At 44.9% G+C, this 18,793-nt stretch overlaps 1 protein-coding gene across 7 annotated transcripts in view; it reads left to right on the top strand.

Moving 5' to 3' along the window:
• The first annotated feature begins 1,122 nt into the window (after window positions 1-1,122).
• The window catches only part of LOC125721985 (NACHT, LRR and PYD domains-containing protein 3-like), a 54,050-nt gene continuing 36,379 nt past the window's right edge, over window positions 1,123-18,793 (top strand). For 3 of the 7 annotated variants that reach the window (XM_048998219.1, XM_048998220.1, XM_048998215.1), the window contains exons 1-5: window positions 1,125-1,399; window positions 5,125-5,226; window positions 5,756-5,869; window positions 17,815-17,878; window positions 18,062-18,290. In XM_048998219.1, the coding sequence (XP_048854176.1) occupies window positions 5,165-5,226; window positions 5,756-5,869; window positions 17,815-17,878; window positions 18,062-18,290 (469 nt within the window). In that variant the 5' untranslated portion in view covers window positions 1,125-1,399; window positions 5,125-5,164. Of the gene's footprint in view, window positions 1,400-2,065; window positions 2,295-5,124; window positions 5,227-5,755; window positions 5,870-17,814; window positions 17,879-18,061; window positions 18,291-18,793 lie in introns of those variants that run through there. The other 4 variants (XM_048998217.1, XM_048998222.1, XM_048998221.1 and 1 more) reach the window with 4 other exon arrangements.

Below are 18,793 nucleotides of genomic sequence, written 5' to 3'. Positions count from 1 at the left end.
GTAAGGTGTGTTTTTCTATACATGCTTTTCAAGAAATAATAAAAAAAAATCAGGACATTCTTTACCCAAAACTACACCTCCGTTCCACATGTTTCATACTGGAATGGCATAGTGGATAATATACCTTGGAAAAAGGTGTGGACTTTACCTTCTAAGTTTTTATCAACAAATAAAGTAGAAGTCACCTTTAAATTGACACAAAGTTTATCCGTCCAAATATTTTCAATCTAGCTGTTCTTTCTGTGAATGTGACTGCAAAACTAATGTTCGTTTATTTTGGTCTTGCCCTTTTGTTGAAAAATTTTGCTCTGATATGCTTAACATGATACAAACAAATGTATGTCATAATTTTCAGTTTTCTTGTAAAAATGTTTTTTTTTTGCGGGTTTTTTTGTGACTGGAAGAATACATGTCACGATCGCCGTCGGGCGAGCAGGGAGCGGAGAATCAGGAACTCCGGCTTAGGTAGAACAAACAGACCAGGCGAAACACGGAGCACGACGTCAATGACGGAACTGGGGATACGTACTCTGACTTGGACTTAAATACACAGGACTGAATAACACAACAAGAAACAACCTCACGTGGAACCCCGACGTTAACGAGGGGGGCGTGGCACGAGCGTGACAATGCAGATAAATTTAATACTATAAATTTTATATTCGTAAATGTAAATACAATAAATCCAACCTATTTTACCCTGTTCACAAATTAGACCTAATAAATTATATTAATCTAATCAGAAAGTCTAAAAAAAAAAAAAAACTCAGAACTGTATCCTGATTTGATCCCTTTTTTACCTGATGTATAGATATAGTGCTAAAATGTTCTGTCATATTTGGTAGTGAGATGGTAATCTTTTACTTTGTAATAACTCTTTCTGAATATCTGTTTGTTCTTGTTTTGTTTAATATTCTGTCTGTAAAATGTTACCTGTACATGTTGAGCATTGGAAATAAAGTGTGATTCAATTGTTTAGTTTGACTTTTACTTTGCTGCACCAATTAATATATTTTGATGAAATTATAAAATTACAAAGTTTTGTCTGACGGTCCACCACCCCCAAATCTGTTTGATCCCTCCATTTCTAAATTTCTCAAATCGCCACTGTTAAGTGTTACTGCAGTACCGCTTTTTACATGCACGATCCTCCTGAATGTGCGTTATAATCGAATTACGGTTATTGTTACTAATTAAGTCACATAGATAATATCCCCCCAAAACCCTACGATGTGCCGCAGAGTCCGTGTCCATTTTTTGCATGAAACGGAGCTGATCATTTCCTGCCTGTAAACGAAAGTGAAATTAAGTGTCGAGATTTTAAAGGCAGAGTCGAAAGTTTGTCAAGAAATACTTTATCAATATTCTGGAATAATTTAAAGATATTCTATGTTTCAAGGTAAGACTATAATAATAAAATGCATATGTTTTACACAGCCTACATATATAGCGGGATTTAAAATAAAACAGCAGATTTGGCAAAAAGAGACAATGTCACGGTTTTTCGGTCTGGTGAGAACAGAATACTTAATCCTTGGCTTCTTATTCCAAATGTAATGAGAAATTTGAGTGTTCAATATAATTAAACATTAAATATACGTCCGTACAGCACAGTAGGTTACTGTACGTGTATCAGAAGAGTTTTCGAATTAACATCAATAATATTTAATTACTTACAGTACGCTCAGCCATGAGTTCGCCTAATATACTGTGCTGCGTAAACATTGTAATATTTTGAAGCTATATTAAGTTTTTCTTTTTTAAAGTGTTGGGGATTAATATGCTAGTGTTAAACATAAGGCTTAACATTTTATTAAATCAAAGGTTTTACCACGGATCTGTTCTGTGTTCTCCAATCTGAAATGTTCTGATTAATTGACTGGCTTTGCAGTCGTATTTAAACTGTTTAATGCAAATAGTACGCAATCTGATTTTAATAATCGGTAAAGATTAAGTCAAACGCAACCCACAGCGCAGCTGAATGACAGAAGGTGGTGTATGTATGTATTACACACACACGGGGTTAATTGTGTTGTGTGTGTGTGTGTAAGTGTGAGCTCTTTATTATCAGTCCCGAAAAGGGCGCAGCAGAGCCATCAAGCAGGAATGAATCACACATCGCGGACACCGAGCGGAGTAAATACGGAGGGGGGGAGTCACACATTTCACCGGAAAATAAACAGACGGTGTGATTTTAGAGACACAAACTTCACTTTTACACAGACGGCGGGTTTGCGCTTGTGGTAACGAAGCATTTTGAGCAACGTTTCTCCTTTTCCCCTGGGAGAAGCAAGGTAAGCGTCCCTTTCCCCAGAGAAAGACAAGACAACACAGGTTTTCCAACTCTTTCCGTGAGAAGTTATTCGTGAAAAACAAGTTATATACGTGAACAATGAAAAACATGTTTGGGCAGTTCAACCATAGCACAATAATATTATGGGTGAATCAAGGACGACGTATTTGAATCTCCGGATGATTAGTCCATATACGATCAGAATCAATCCATACCTCAATCACCTCACATTCTACTCGTATGTCTACTGGGGGCGGGGGGCACTCTGCCAAGAGTAGTGGAGCCGAACAATCACAACAAATCATTAACAGTAATAAGTTAGAAAGAGATCTCTCAATGGAGGAGATTGATGATTTTATATCGTCCAAGGCGTCTTGGGATTTTTCAATACCATCGATACGAGCCAAAATTCGGTCCAGTACAGAATCGGCACCTCCCGCACTAGAATGGGAGTCATCGTCTTCCTGACTAGCGAATACTCGTCGAACCAATTTTCATTTTTTTTTCTTATCAGTGTGAGAACGAGTTGAGGAAAAAAATGGAAAATCTCTGTAACTTCGACAAGGTTAAAGTATATTGTAATAGTGATTTGGGGGGTTAAATGGTGGAGAAATTAAATAGTTGGGAGCTGAGCAAGACTCTAAGCGGTCGTCCTGTACGAGATCACGTGACTTCTTGGCTTCTGATGAGTCACACCTGTTCTCAGGTAAATAGCCAGGTAGGATAGAAAAACGTACTGGACAGTAGCTCTGCAGGACCGGAGATGGAGACCCCTGCTGTACAGTGTTTGATATGGTTTTCAAATTATGATAAAATTCATTTTTATAAAAACACTTTGTAATGTTACAAACATACACAACCTACTGGAAATAAAGCATTAAATTCTAACCCCAAACTTGTCATACTTTTAGGTCCCTTGGAAATCAGCCTTTGTCAGTATCAGAATCAGGAGTGCAGTTGCAGTGCTGTAGGTGTTTAGCAGTGTGACAGATCAGCTGTTTAGGATGGAGATGGCGAGGGGAGAGAAGCTGTTCCTGTGTCGGGTGTCCTGGTCTGCAGGCTTCTATATCGTCTGCCAGAGGGCAGCAGCTCAGAAAGTCTGTGTCCAGGGTGTGTGGGATCTGTGATGATTCTCCTGCCCTTTTCCTGGATCTTGAGAGAGACAGGTCCTGGATGGAGGGCAGGGGGCACCGATGATCTTTCTGCTGTCCCTACGGTCCGCTGCAGTCTCTTCCTGTCCTGTTTGGTGGCTGCTCCATACCAGACTGTGATGGAGGGTAGGGGATGATCTTTCTGCTGTCTGTACGGTCCGCTGCAGTCTCTTCCTGTCCTGTTTGGTGGCTGCTCCATACCAGACTGTGATGGAGGGTAGGGGGGCACCGATGATCTTTCTGCTGTCTGTACGGTCCGCTGCAGTCTCTTCCTGTCCTGTTTGGTGGCTGCTCCATACCAGACTGTGATGGAGGAGCAGAGGACAGACTCAGTGACTGCAGTGTAGAACTGGATCAGCAGCTCCTGTGGAAGACTGTACTTCCTCAGTTATCTCAGGAAGTACATCCTCTGCTGGGCCTTTTTGAGGATGGAGGAGATGTTGGTCTCCCACTTCAGGTCCTGGGAGATGGTGGTACCCAGGTACTTGAAGAACTCCACAGTAGACATGGGGCTGTCTGATATGGTGAGGGGGAGCAATGATGACGGACGTCTCCTGACGGACGTCTCACTTCCTGCCGGTATGCAGACTCATCACCATCCTGAATGAGTCCAATGATGATGTCGTCTGCAAACTTCAGGAGTTTTACAGCTGAGTTCCTGGAGGTGCAGTCATTGGTGTAGAGGGAGAAGCACAGTGGGGAGAGGACACATCCTTCAGGGGCACCAATACTGAGGGACTGTGTTTCAGAAGTGACCCCCCCCAGCCTTACTTGCTGCTTCCTCTCTGTCAGGAAGCTGGTGATCCAATTACCCAATTACTTTTATCTCACTGCCAGGTCATGCTGACCCGGGCCCTTGCTGAGCAAGCTGCATTATGGCAAACGTTAGTTCCTTCATAGAAAATAGAAATCCCTTTACTTACAGTAAGCAAGCTTGCATTAGTACATTGTGCTTGATACATCAGACTGATTTAACTCGACTCAGTATGAAACCGCAAAGGAATTTCTGTGCTGATAAGCAAGCCTCAATAAGCAGAAGTGCCTGGTGTCTACAGACACCTGATCCTTTACTTTGAACCATCTGATGACGGCATTTTTGGCTATAAGAGATGTATGCACTTGTTGTTCGGGGAGCAGAACACGAGACGCATGATTGCTGAGTGTCTGTTCCCTTCGAGCTCATCGAATAATAAAGTTCTGTCAAACACTTAAACATCGGACTTAGAGAAATTTCCTCCACACCAACCAGGCCCCATGGGTAAAGGCCTGGCTCTGGGAGGGGGGGAGGACAGTGACCCGGGGGAGGGAAAACGTGAATCCATGTTTTTACTCATCATAAGGGGTCTAATGAGCCGCAGTTCGTCTGGTTCCTCACCCAGGACCTGTTTGCCTTGGGTGACCCTACCAGGGGCATAAAGCCCCGGGCAGCTTAGCTCCTGGGATCACTGGAACACGCAAACCCCTCCACCAGGATAAGGTGTCGGCTCCAGGAGAGGATGTTTAAACATATATTTATAAAAAATGTGGCATTCGAATTTTGCACTAAACCTCATTACTATGTGTAATTCTACACATGGAATATAATAGAATGGAGACCCAATTCATCAGTTTGATGTAAAAATGCTGAGTACTCAATATTGTGTATTTATCTATGTATCTACTTACCCTTCATGTTCACAGAGGCCCCAGCAGGAATCATCTGGTCTGGATCAGCATAAAAATGGATGGATCTGCTTCTGAAATGCGCCCCCCTGTGGGGTGTAACAGAAAGAGCCCTGAGAGGTAACAGTGTTACAGCCCACTAGCATGCATGTCTCTCTGGGTCTATAGTCAGGCCATAACATAAAAGTAAACTGGGCTCCTAGCTAGGGCTGGTCAGTGGGCAGCACTTTAATATGTGTAGCTTAATAAAAAGACCTCGCCATCTTCTGTCTTCACCGTCTTCTTCCACAATCAGCCAGTTCTTTTATACTAGAGGTGAGCAACAGACCATCCCTCCTATACAAAATGGCCACATAACAAAACTAAACAAACAAACAAAAACATATATAAACAGGTAAAAAGGAACATAAGTCAAGTCGAGTTGTGGAGGTTTTAAACGGTCATACTAAAAGTTTCATATAATATCTAAATTTTAAATGAGACAATTTCCTTAAAAGCTGACTGTAAATAAGTCTGTTTACATCAAGATCCTCACAGCATATCAAAGTACATGAAGGCAGAGCAGAAGGCTAAACAGCAGTGTGATGCCGTCCCCATTGTATGAATTATATTTATAGCATGAGGGTTTGTTTCCTCTCGCTGCCCACAGTGTCCTGATGGAGAGAGCAGACTCCCCTGTACCCAGCTGTGTTTCCCTGAAGAGTGACAGGTCAATAGAAAAGCGACTCAACTTCAGAGAGGGACCTTTTCCTACAGATCAAAGGTAAATGTGCATTTAAACAAACACTGTTAATGACATTCAGACTCTCAGTAAAATGGCACAGAGACACATACAAGCTATGAGGAAATAACATATTTATAATGAATGCACCAATTTTTACCTTTAACAGATTCCATCACCTTGAGAATTTAAACAAAAGTTTTGTCTGTATTCTATATAAATACCATCTGAGGTAAACAGATGAGGATTACTGTAAAACCTGACTTTCTGCGAGCTGGAATTGGAAGTTATTTAATCGCAAAGTAGATTTTAAATTTCAGTCCTCAGCACAGAGCTGGAAAACAACTGGTTTGCCTGTTTCCCCCCCTGCATGTCCATTAAAGAATGACTCGACAATAGATTGTCATCTTGTGAGACGGATGTTTCTGTTTTGATAACAAATAATTTCACTCTCATGAATTCATTAGATCATACTCAGACGAAGGCTTCAGTTTAACATGTTTAATCGAACTGTGTGGCTTAAACAATAAACTACTATCATCAGACAAAAAAAGAGAAAGACTATTGGTTTCTTTGCCAAAGGTGACGTTTAAATACTTGCTGATTCAGATCATAATTAATGTGACACTGTAGTGGTTCTCATCCCCTGAGTATAAAATAAGATGATTTGTTGATCCAAGAGGGGAAATTCTCTTGTGTTCAGCAGCAAAGTGTTATGTTATTTATATGATTAAAAACAGAGAGCAGCTTTTACCACATTAAAAATGGGACGTTAAGGCTGGCTGTGGGGGCTGCACATCGACAGCAGGCATTGTGGGGTCTAACGGCAGCAGGCAGGAAAGATCCCCAGTAGCGCTTCTTAGCTCACAGTGGGGGAATGAGCCGGTGGCTGAAGGTGCCCCAAGATAGCGCCCCCTGGAGCCTCGGCTGGGTTATGGACCGGGCCAGTGGGGCCAGTGCCCTGGGGCCTCAGGATATTAGAAGCTGTGAGTGGTAACATTTATAGTGCAAGTCATGAAATGCGCCCCCCTGTGGGGTGTAAGAGAAAGAGGCCTGAGAGGTAACAGTGTTACAGCCCACTAGCATGCATGTCTCTCTGGGTCTATAGTCAGGCCATAGGGCACTTGGCACACGCCAGCCGCCTGGGGCACTTGGCACGGTTTTTCGAAAGTCTTGCTGGATGTGTTGTCATAGCAGCACATCCAAATCCTCAAACCTGCTCGGATGCAGGTTTGTTCTGCATAAACAGGGATTAGCTCACAGACTTAATAGTGTCCGTGCATGGAAATGGGTTCAATCATGGCCTCACCATTCATATACGTAAAATCAACAAATACATACATACATACACAAACTCATACATACAAACATGTATGAAATGTCATGTTTGTACTTTAACTTGATTGTATTTTATCTGTAATTATGACAATAAAAGAATGATGAAACACTGGAACCGTAGTAATACATTCAAGCGATAAATACAATAACTAAAAACTACTTACACATTTAACTTGTCGGACACTTTTTGCCAGCCGTCTTTTCTGTTTTGGGTCGCTTTTGATGTGTTTCCTTTAGTAGATACTAAATCTTTGAATTCATCATACTCCTCTGTAGCATTCCCCTCGGATTGATGGCCGAAAGACTTGACTGATGGTTCACGATTTATTTAAAATAAATTAATTACCAAAAAAAAACGTAGCCAACGTAAGAGCTTGTGCATTTACCAGTGGGGGGTTTAAACCATTTACAAAATATCATAAAGCAAAGACAAACACGTTCTCCGCTTAGCTTAGCTTAACGATGTTCTGGTAGCCGAAAAAAACGGAAGTCCCTCAAAAAAAGGGGTCCCACTAAATAAAACTACATAAGCATAAATGAATGTATACAAATGAATACAGAATACAAACGTATATTAAAAAATATGCAATACGCAACTCAATATGTTTTGTAACATTAATTAGTCTCATGTCAAACCTTGGGGTTATTTACACTCCCACCAAAATTATGTGTGTTCCAAGCAATACCCACAAACACAAATAATTTTCAAATCTGTATCATTTGGAAAATAAAGCATAAACATCAGTGAAATGTACTTAAGTAGCTTCTCATAACAAGACTAACCTCTGCACTGGACGTTCTAGCACTGACAGCTTACCAAGGCGTTCCCCTTTCTCCTTAAGTCTCTTATCTCCTATACATATTTTACCCTTTCTTACCAGTCCATCTTCATCAGTGACAGTCTCTGAAATCCGTCCCAGTTTCCTTTCACATCTGGGTAACAAGTCATCCACAAGCATCACTGTATCTCCCGCTTGTACATTTCTCTTCGGTGTGTGCCAACGCTGTCTTGCAATAATAATGTGGAGATACTCCCTTTCCAGTGACTCAAAAATTGTTCCGTCAGATACTGTACTCTGCGCCATCTCCTTTGTCCATAAAGGTCCTCCCTAACACACTTCCCTGGTGGAGGTGGAGCCATGTTGGACTTCATTGTAAGTAGATGATTGGCTGTGAGTGGTTCCATACTATCAGGGTTGTACAGGTTGTCCACAGTAAGTGGGCGACTGTTGAGTATAGCCATGACTTCATAAAACAACGTTCACAGAGAAGTACCGTTGAGTCTGCAAGAGGCCAATGATAATGTGGAGTCCAACACACTCCTTATGGTCCTTATCTGGCTCTCCCACACACCTCCGGCGTGACAGGAGTGAGGTGCGTTGAAAACAAAATCACAATGTTTTTCGGATAGAAAGGTGGTGAGTCTGGGAGTGTCAAGTTCTTGTAAAGCTTTGTTCAATTCGTTCTTTGCCCCCACAAAGTTGGTGCCTTGATCACATTGGATTTGTCTAACAGCACCACGAACTGCAATGAAACATCTCAGACCATTTATAAAGGCATCAGTGGACATATCCTCTAACATTTCACTATGGATCGCTCATGAGCAGAAACAAGTGAAAAGCAAACCATATCTTTTATGCTGCTTTCTTCCCTCTCTAGTGGTAAAGGGACCAAACAGTCCATGCCACACTATGAGAAAGGTGGGGAGGGCTCTACACCTTCCTTTGGAAGGTCACTCATCCTTTGACCTTCTGGAGGTCTTCTGAGTCTCTGGCAAGTGACACACTGCCGGATAAAAGATGCAACTGCTCTGCTTATTCCAGGAGTCCAATAGCCATTGGATCTGATTTCATTGATGGTAAAGCCCTCGCCTTGATGTTTTACTCTTTCATAATAATGACTAATTATCAGCTTAGTCACATGATGGTTTTTTGATAAGATCACTGGGTGTCTGAGTAAGTTGTAGAAGGATGATCGACTTGGGATGATCTGGCAACCGACTTCCCTTCTTCAGTAACTGTATTTCTTGCTTGTACACCTGCTTTCGGAGGTGTTTGACGATGACACGCCCTGCACTTTCCAATGCACTTACATTAGCGAGTCCATTTATTTTTCCTTTAACTCCTCACAAAAGGCATGAAATGGCCTTAGTAGCCTGCAACCATGATGAGAACTCGGACAAGCGGTCAGCAGCACTACACCCCTGTATGCAGTGTTCCAGTTCTTCACACCTCTGGATCACCTATGAGAGGTTCCAATACTACATCTGTTATTATCGATATTTCCTGTTTCCAGAGGAACACAGAAGCACTAAACCAATTTGAGGAAAACAACTCATTTATGGTTTTCCCTCTAGAGGCAGTGTCTAATGGATTCTCTTCTGTTGAGACATAAAGCCATTGTTGAGGATTTGTACTGTGGCGAATTGTCTGAACCCTATTGGCTACAAACGTGTGAAAGAGTCATGCATCATTATTTATATTGCCCAGAACTACTTTTGAGTAGTTTGGAGTCTGCCACATTCGAATAGCTAAGCTCTTCTCTAAGCATATTGCTGACTGTAACTGAGACTACTGCCGCTGATAATGCTAGCCTTGGTATGGTGGTCGCCTTTGTGGGAGCTACATATGAATTTGGCAAAGTCTTGGAAAGATGGGAATTCGCCACCTTCCATGAGGGCTACCGTAACCCGACGATTCCAGCGCAATGCTACCCAGTCAGGTAGCTTCTAAATTAATGTTTGACTTTCCCCACAGTCACTCAGTATGTCTAGGCCCTTTGCATGAGGCATAGTTTGCAAACAGGCATTTAAAAATCAGAAAATGTCTGTAACCCTTCGGCATCTTTGGACCGTATTTGTGGCCATTTTGAGAGCCTCTCCGGAAATGTCCTTTGGATGATGAATGGCTGACCGTATGGCTGACCGTATGGCTGACCGTATGGCTGACCGTGTGGCTGACCGTATGGCTGACCATATCGCTGACCGTATCACTGACCGTATGGCTGACCGTATCGCTGACCATATGGCTGACCGTATCGCTGACCGTATGGCTGACCGTATGGCTGACCATATCGCTGACCGTATGGCTGACCGCATGGCTGACTGTATCGCTGACCGTATCACTGACCGTATCACTGACCATATCGCTGACCGTATCGCTGACCGTATGGCTGACCGTATCGCTGACCTTATCGCTGACTGTATGGCTGACCGTATGGCTGACCGTATCACTGATCGTATCGCTGACCGTATGGCTGACCGCGTGGCTGACCATATGGCTGACCGTATCACTGACCGTATCGCTGACCGTATGGCTGACCGTATGGCTGACCGCGTGGCTGACCATATGGCTGACCGCATTGCTGACCGTATCGCTGACCGTATATCTGACCACGTGGCTGACCGTATGGCTGACCGTATGGTTGACCGTATCACTGATCGTATCGCTGACCGTATCGCTGACCATATGGCTGACTGTATCACTGACCGTATCGCTGACCGTATGGCTGACCGTATGGCTGACCGCGTGGCTGACCGTATGGCTGACCGCATTGCTGACCTTATCGCTGACTGTATGGCTGACCGCATGGCTGACCGTATGGCTGACCGCATTGCTGACCGTATCGCTGACCGTATGTCTGACCGCGTGGCTGACCGTATGGCTGACCGCATTGCTGACCGTATCGCTGACCGTATGTCTGACCGCGTGGCTGACCGTATGGCTGACCGTATCGCTGACTGTATGGCTGACCGTATCGCTGACCGTATGTCTGACCGCGTGGCTGACTGTATGGCTGACCGTATCGCTGACCTTATCGCTGACTGTATGGCTGACCGTATCGCTGACCGTATGGCTGACCGTATGGCTGACCTTATCGCTGACTGTATGGCTGACCGTATCGCTGACCGTATCGCTGACCGCATGGCTGACCGTATGGCTGACCGTATGGCTGACCGTATCACTGACCGTATCGCTGACCGCATCGCTGACCGTATCGCTGACCGTATCACTGACCATATCGTTGACCGTATCGCTGACCGTATGGCTGACCGTATCGCTGACCTTATCGCTGACTGTATGGCTGACCGTATGGCTGACCGTATGGCTGACCGTATCGCTGACCGCATCGCTGACCGTATGGCTGACCGTATCGCTGACCGTATGGCTGACCGTATGGCTGACCGCATCGCTGACCGTATGGCTGACCGTATCGCTGACCGTATCGCTGACCGTATGGCTGACCACATCGCTGACCGTATGGCTGACCGTATCGCTGACCGCATCGCTGACCGTATGGCTGACCGTATCGCTGACCATATCGCTGACCGTATTGCTGACCGTATCACTGACCGTATCGCTGACCGTATCGCTGACCGTATGGCTGACCGTATGGCTGACCGTATCGCTGACCATATCGCTGACCGTATCGCTGACCGTATCACTGACCATATCGCTGACCGTATCACTGACCGTATGGCTGACCGTATCGCTGACCTTATCGCTGACCGTATGGCTGACCGTATCACTGACCGTATGGATGACCGTATGGCTGACCGTATGGGTAACCGTATGGCTGACCATATCGCTGACCGTATGGCTGACCGTAACGCTGACCATATCGCTGACCGTATCGCTGACCGTATCACTGACCATATCGCTGACCGTATCGCTGACCGTATCACTGACCATATCACTGACCGTATCATTGACCGTATCGCTGACCGTATCACTGACCGTATCACTGACCGTATCGCTGATTAAGCTTATTCCAAGCATCTTTTTATGCCTCATCATCACTTTGGTAGAACGTGCCCTCAAGACATTTATGAGCAGGACCACTGATATATTTCTTAAGGTAATACAGCTTATCTGCTGAAGAGATACCTGTTCTCTGAATGAGTACATAAAGGATGCCTTACATTCAATAAAATGAATTGGATCCCCATTAAACATCGCAGGCTCTGGCATTGAGAGCCTGTTAATGGCTTTGCTGTTCTGAATAGCTTGAGCCAGGTAAGACACATCAGTGAGGGATGGTGTTGTGACATCATGCGAAGGTTAACGTCTATTATAGGTGCTTTGTGTGTTGCAGTCAAACTTAAAGGTCTGGCCATGCATTTCATGTTTAATTTCTCTGTCATAGGCTTGTAATCTGGCACGAGCAACCTCTATATGCCTTTCAGCCTGCAGATTTTCTAATTCAGATCTCTGGCCTTCTAATTCTTTTCTGTGTTGCTCCTCTAGTATTCTTATCTTTTCTTATTGCTTTCTTTCTGCTTTGGCTATTTTATACTCTGCCTCCTTTGCTGCAAGCTCTGCAGCTGCTTCTGCCCTTATCGCAGATATACTAGAGTACTCTGAGTGGTGACTGGCGACTGACTGGGAGGCAGCGCCATATACTGAGTGAGCATAGTCAGACACTGACAGTTGATGCAGATGACGACCTTCAAGATCGGCATCAAAATCTCCATCTAATGCAGTCAACCTTTCGTACACAATTTTAATTATGTCATTAGTTACAGCTTCACATGCGTGAATCTTGATAATTCATTAGTCGGTGTGATACATTCCCTTATTTCTCCATAAACTTTCATAAGATCATTCTTTTACCTTTCAAGGATATCTGCTATATTGGCCAGATTAGTTTCTGATATGTTTTCTTCCCTTGATTTACGTAACAGAATTTTCCAATGTTTATATAAGCTAAGCAACTTTTTTTTCTTTTTTACACAATTCCTCCCTTTGGTAAGCATGCATTTTCTCCATTAAAACCTTTGGACGTTCAGAATGCCGAGGCAATTCCTCAGCTTCCCTTTTTTTACACGTAAATTCAGCCATTATTTTCTCTTTACTTTTAATTCTTTTTATTAATTCCAGTCTTGCAGTACCTTCTACTTCCTTTTCGAGTAATAAGCTTTTACATTCCTGGATTTCCTTCCCTATATTTTGTATTTGTTCTTGAATATTTTCCATATTAATATGATTTTATTCCTTACCGAATTCTCTGACCATCACGCTGTCCGCATCTCACTGCTCCTTAAGCAGTCACCCCGTAAAATCCGTCAGCAGCGCACTGTGGCGGGCGAAGGTAAAGCTCTTACTGCAGCATTCCCCTCCGGATTTATGGCCGAAAGACATGACTGATGGTTCACGATGTATTTAAAATAAATTAATTACCAAAAAAAAACGTAGCCAACGTAAGAGCTTGTGCCTTTACCAGGGGGGGGTGGGGCTTAAACCATTTATAAAATATCATAAAGCAAAAGACAAACACGTTCTCCGCTTAGCTTAGCGATGTTCTGGTAACTGAAAAAAACGGAAGTCCCTCAAAAAAAGGGGTCCCACTAAATAAAACTACATAAGCATAAATGAATGTATACAAATGAATACAGAATACAAATGTATATTAAAAATATGCAATACGCAACTCAATATGTTTTGTAACATTAATTAGTCTCGTGTCAAACCTTGGGGTTATTTACATCCTCTAATAAAAGGTCCTCCTTGTCATGACCCGGCTCGTCGGCTCCTCGTGTGTGCCACGCCCCCTGATTACCCGCGTGTGCGTCCCTGATTGTTTCCAGCCTTGTCTGATGTCAGTCAGTGTCCGATGTTCCCTGTTCCCCGAAAACCTTTAATTAAACTCCCTTTCGTCCCTAATCCTGCCTGCCTGCTTCCTGATTCCTCCTTACCCGCACGATTGCCCGTCTGCTGCACCCCGATCGTGACAGAATGACAGACCAAAAGAAGCGGAGGAGACGGAGAGTCCCGCAGGGGACGATCCGTCTCGGCGCCTGCTCGCTCTCCAGGATTTGGCTCCCGACGGAGGACGAGAGGGAGGTACCTGCCCTACCTCCAGCCCGGGGGCCGACCACACGCGACCCCGATCCCGTGTGGAAGTACTGGCTCTCCAGTGAGGACGAGGACGAGGAGCCCTTCCTCTACCCTTACCCCGAGCCGGAAGCCTTTCTTCCGCCGTCCGTTTTTACGGACGTCGCGCCGCCTCCCGCCACCGCCAGGCGCCAGCGAGGGAGACGGAGGAGACCGGCGATCGCCAGTACGGAGGACCTCCCTCCGTTGCTGCCGGCGGACCCCGCTCCCGTGTGGCCGCCGCTGCCTGCGCAGCCGCCTTCGCTGCCGCCGCTGCCTGCGCAGCCGCCTTCGCTGCCGCCTCTGCCTGCGGACCCCGCTCCCGTGCGGACGCCGCTGCCTGTGCAGCCGCCTTCGCTGCATGCGCAGCCCCCTTCGCCTGCTGCAGCTCCCGGGCAGGCGCCCCCACTGCAGTCACCTGCAGCTCCCGGGCAGGCGCCCCCCCAGACTTCAGCTCCTGTTCCTGACCGCGCTCCAAGTCCTGACCGCGCTCCAAGTCCTGACCGCGCTCCAAGTCCTGACCGCGCTCCAGCAGCTCCCGGGCCGGCGCCCCCACACCCTGCTGACCCTGTTCCGGTCCCTGACCGTGCCCCAGTTCCTGTCACCCTAGTCCCCGAGGTGGTCCCGGAGGACTCCATCGTGGCTCCTCCCTCTTCGGAGGTGGTGGAGCTGGAATGGGACCCCTCGGGGATCGCACTTGTGACTGTTTCTCCCTCGCCCCGGCGAACTCGACCCCGACCTGGGGTCATCGTGTCTGTGTCCCGTAAAGCGAGGGGACACAGACGCAGGGCTGGGGTCCCGTCCGCCCTGCCCCCTGGCTCGCCCTGCCTCGCCTGCGCCTATTTTTTTTATAGGCTTTATTATATTTGTTACACAACATTAGTAGTGAGATCGCGGAATTTCGCCCGACGGTACAATGTTTTTGGAATCTGGTCCTACACGTTGGACATTCTTTGAGACAACGCTTAACTAAGCAGTCAGTTAACCTGGTCTGGATCAACCTTGTTCACTCACCTACTATAAGTTGCCATGGTAGCTCAGCAGGGATTAATTTAAGACACGTTGATGGAACGGAATTCCCACTTAAATGAGCCAGACTTGTCGAAATAAGTCAGATTTTCCCTTAATCCTGCTTCGTGTGACACCCCCAGCAGGCTTGGCCCACAGCGTTATGGCCAGGGAGAGTGACCCAGAGTGTTCCGACTTAGGCTGTGCTGACGTTCACTAGCATCCGGTCTGATTAAGCAGATGGAGGGGGCTGCATGAGTCGGAACTCCTAAAGCGCGTAGCCCCACCAGGCCCTGTCAGCTCTCAAGCTGCCTGCCCTGCATGCACAGCTGGGCCAGTTAAGGTTTGAGGCAGCATCACCAGCACTTGAGTTCATGGACAGCTGGGTGGTGTAAGCTGAGAGGCCTGCCTCCGCTCATACTGCCCGCTCCCCTTCCCACCCACTCTCACGCTTCCCCCTGTCCCCGGTCAGCACATCCCCATCACATCCTAATGGGATAAGAACGTTCTGAAGGTTTGAGGCAGAATCACCAGCACTTCATGGACAGCTGTGTGTATGTTTTCCCTCACTGCTGCTGGCTGACAGACAAATGATGATCCCTGAAGTGGTTAGTATTCTGTAATACAGTAGAATATTCTAGAGGGAGTGGCGCATGCTGATGACATCATGCACATTATGTCCACTGGGATAGAGAACAGGTGCAGGATGATGATGTTTAATTTTTCATCATATTTAGGCAACAATATCGCCGCGGCTAGTGGGGGCCTGGGGAGCAGCTGGTACAGAAGCGGGAGGGGGGGCAGTGATGCAGGCAACAAGCTGATAGGCGCCCCCCCCCCCCCCCCCCGTCTGACGCTCCCTGCTCACTCGCGAGTGCCAGGCCGGCGCGGCCGTGGGCCAGTCGCTCACAGAGCAGGCGGTTCCATTGATAAGCAAAGCAGAGCCTTATCGAGGCGTAGGGTAGCGTGGGGGATTCACTGTTTGCCGGTTGCATAGGCAGCTGTTTGCTCACTCTGGGGGGGGGGGGGGGGCGCTTAACATGGCAGATACATCTTTCCAAACTACAACCCCAATTCCAAAAAAGTTGGGACATTCTGCTAATTGTAAATAAAAACAGAAGGCAGTGATATGGAAATTTCATAAACCTATATTTTATTCATAACAAAACTCAAATATCAAATGTTTAAACTGAGAAAATGCATAATTTTAAGGAAAAAAACAAGGTAATTTTAAATTTCGCAGCAAAAACACACATCTCACAAAAGTTGGGACAAGGCCATGTTTACCACTGTGTGGCATCTCCTCTTCTTTTAACAACAGTCTGTAAATATCTGGGGACTGAGGAGGTCAGTTGCTTGAGTTTTGGGAGAGGAATGTTGTCCCATTCTTGTCTGATACAGGATTCTAGTTGCTCAACTGTCCTAGATCTTCTGTGTCATATTTTTAGTTTTATGAAGCACCAAATGTTCTCAGTGCTTGAAAGATCTGGACCGCTGGCAGGCCAGTTCAGTACCCGGACCCTTCTTCTACGAATCCATCATGTTGTAATTGATGCAGTGTGTGGTTTGGCATTGTCATGTGGGAAAATGCAAGGTCTTCACTGAAAGAGACATCGTCTGGATGGGAGCATCTGTTGCTCTAGAACCTGGACATACCTTTCAGCATCGATGGTGCCTTTCCAGATATGCAGGCTGCCCCTGCCATATATACTAATGCACCCCCACACCATCAGAGATGCTGTCTTTTGAACTGAGTGCTGATAACACGCTGGGTGGTCCTTCTCCTCTTTAGTCCGGATGACACGGTATCCCTGGTTTCCAAAAAGAATCTCAAATTTAGATTCGACTGACCACAGAACAGTTTTCCACTCAGCCGCAGTCCATTTTAAATGAGCTTTGGCCCAGAGACGACGTCGGTGATTCTGGATCATCTTCATATTCGGCTTCTTCTTTGGATGATAGAGTTTTAACTGGCATCTGTGCATGGCAGCGCGAATTGTGTTCACTGACAATGTTTTTGGGAAATATTCCTGAGCCTATTTAGTGATTCCATTACAGAATCATGCCTGTTTGTGATGCAGTGCTGCCTAAGGGCCAAAATATCACAGGCATCTAGTCTGGTTTTTCACAGAGATTTCTCCAGATTCTCAGAATCATTTGATTACATTATGTGCTGTAGATGATGAAATATTCAACCTCTTTGCAGTTTTATACTGAGGAACTTCTTTCTGAAATTGCTCCACTATTTGTCAGTGCAGTATTAGGGGGATTATGACCCTCTGCCCATCTTTACTTCAGAGAGACACTGCAACTCTAAGATGCTCTTTTTATACCCAGTCATGTTACTCACCTGTTGCCAATTGACATAATTATTTGCAAATTGTTCCTCCAGCTTTTGGGTTTTTGTACCACTAACTTTTCCAGCCACCTATTGCCTCCGTCCCAACATTTTTGAGACGTGTTGCTGTCATGAAATTCAAAATGAGCCAATATTTTTCATGAAATAGCAAAATGTCTCAGTTTAAACATCTGATGTGTTTTCTATACTTTGTTATGAATATAATACAGGTTTATGAGATTTCCATATCATTACATTCTGTTTTTATTTACAATTTGCACAATGTCCCAACTTTTTGGAATTGGTGTTGTAATATATTACAATGTTATTCTTTATCCGCAGTAACAGCAATTTTAATGGGGAACTTTTCAGTCTTTCAGTTACATTTGTGTAGATGAATTGAGGTCTTTATGTTTCTGCCTAATTCACAGAGACCAAATGAAAGATTGCAGTACAGATCTACATGATAAATCGGGTTTATCATCCATATTGAAGGTTTGTATTTATTGCTGATATATATTTTCTTGGCTGTTATGTCAATTAGCTTATATTTTATACAGCTGTATAATAAGAAATTCATCGTGTTAAAGAAAATATGTTTTAAACTATGATTCACAAGTGAAACTCTGAAAAGGTTTGGTGTAAGTAGGAATAATTAACTGAGACTGTTTATTTTAGTCACTAGAGGAGAAAGCCATGAAGTTCCTAAAGGACGAGCTGAAGACGTTTGTGAGGTACCTAGATCAGAATTACCCAGAATGCTCTGAGCCTCAGCTGGAGGAGGACAATGACCTGGACTGTGATGGTCAGATGCAGAAGACCAGTGTTAGAGAAGTAGCTCTGAAGATCACACTGTACATCCTGAGGACCATGAAGCAAAATGATCTTGCTGACCTGCTGGACAAGAGTAAGAGGTTTATAACATTATGTATATGTACAATATTGTGTAAACGTCTTAGGCAGCCAAAGAAAAGGATGTTTAAATGGTCTTTATGTTGGTGTAGAAGTACTATAATATGTATGTCAAAGTGTGTTTGCCATTTCAGAACCTCTCCCAACATCACCTTAATATATCGTGCAGTATATCCCTGTATTTTTTCACTTGACCACTAACACACCTCATGTAGCTGATCAATATCTCACTGAGTTTTAAACTAATTTAATTAATTCATGAAGTGAGCTGGTGGTGAAATTTAACAAATACATGGACTGGCTGTGGTGCCCCTGAGGAGAGGTTTGGGAAATGAAAAGGGGTTTTGTATGTTTTTTGGTTTTGAGCAGATATACACTTACTACCCAGATAAATGGCTTTAAACATTTCCTTCGGCTGCCTAAGGCTTATTCACGGTCCTGTATGCGGTGTTCCAGTAAAATACGCATGATAAAACTTTCAGTTTCACATTCACAGTC

This window comes from Brienomyrus brachyistius, unplaced genomic scaffold (assembly GCF_023856365.1).
Source record: "Brienomyrus brachyistius isolate T26 unplaced genomic scaffold, BBRACH_0.4 scaffold36, whole genome shotgun sequence".
Lineage (NCBI taxonomy): Eukaryota > Metazoa > Chordata > Actinopteri > Osteoglossiformes > Mormyridae > Brienomyrus > Brienomyrus brachyistius.
This window is presented reverse-complemented; position numbering and strand designations above follow the sequence as displayed.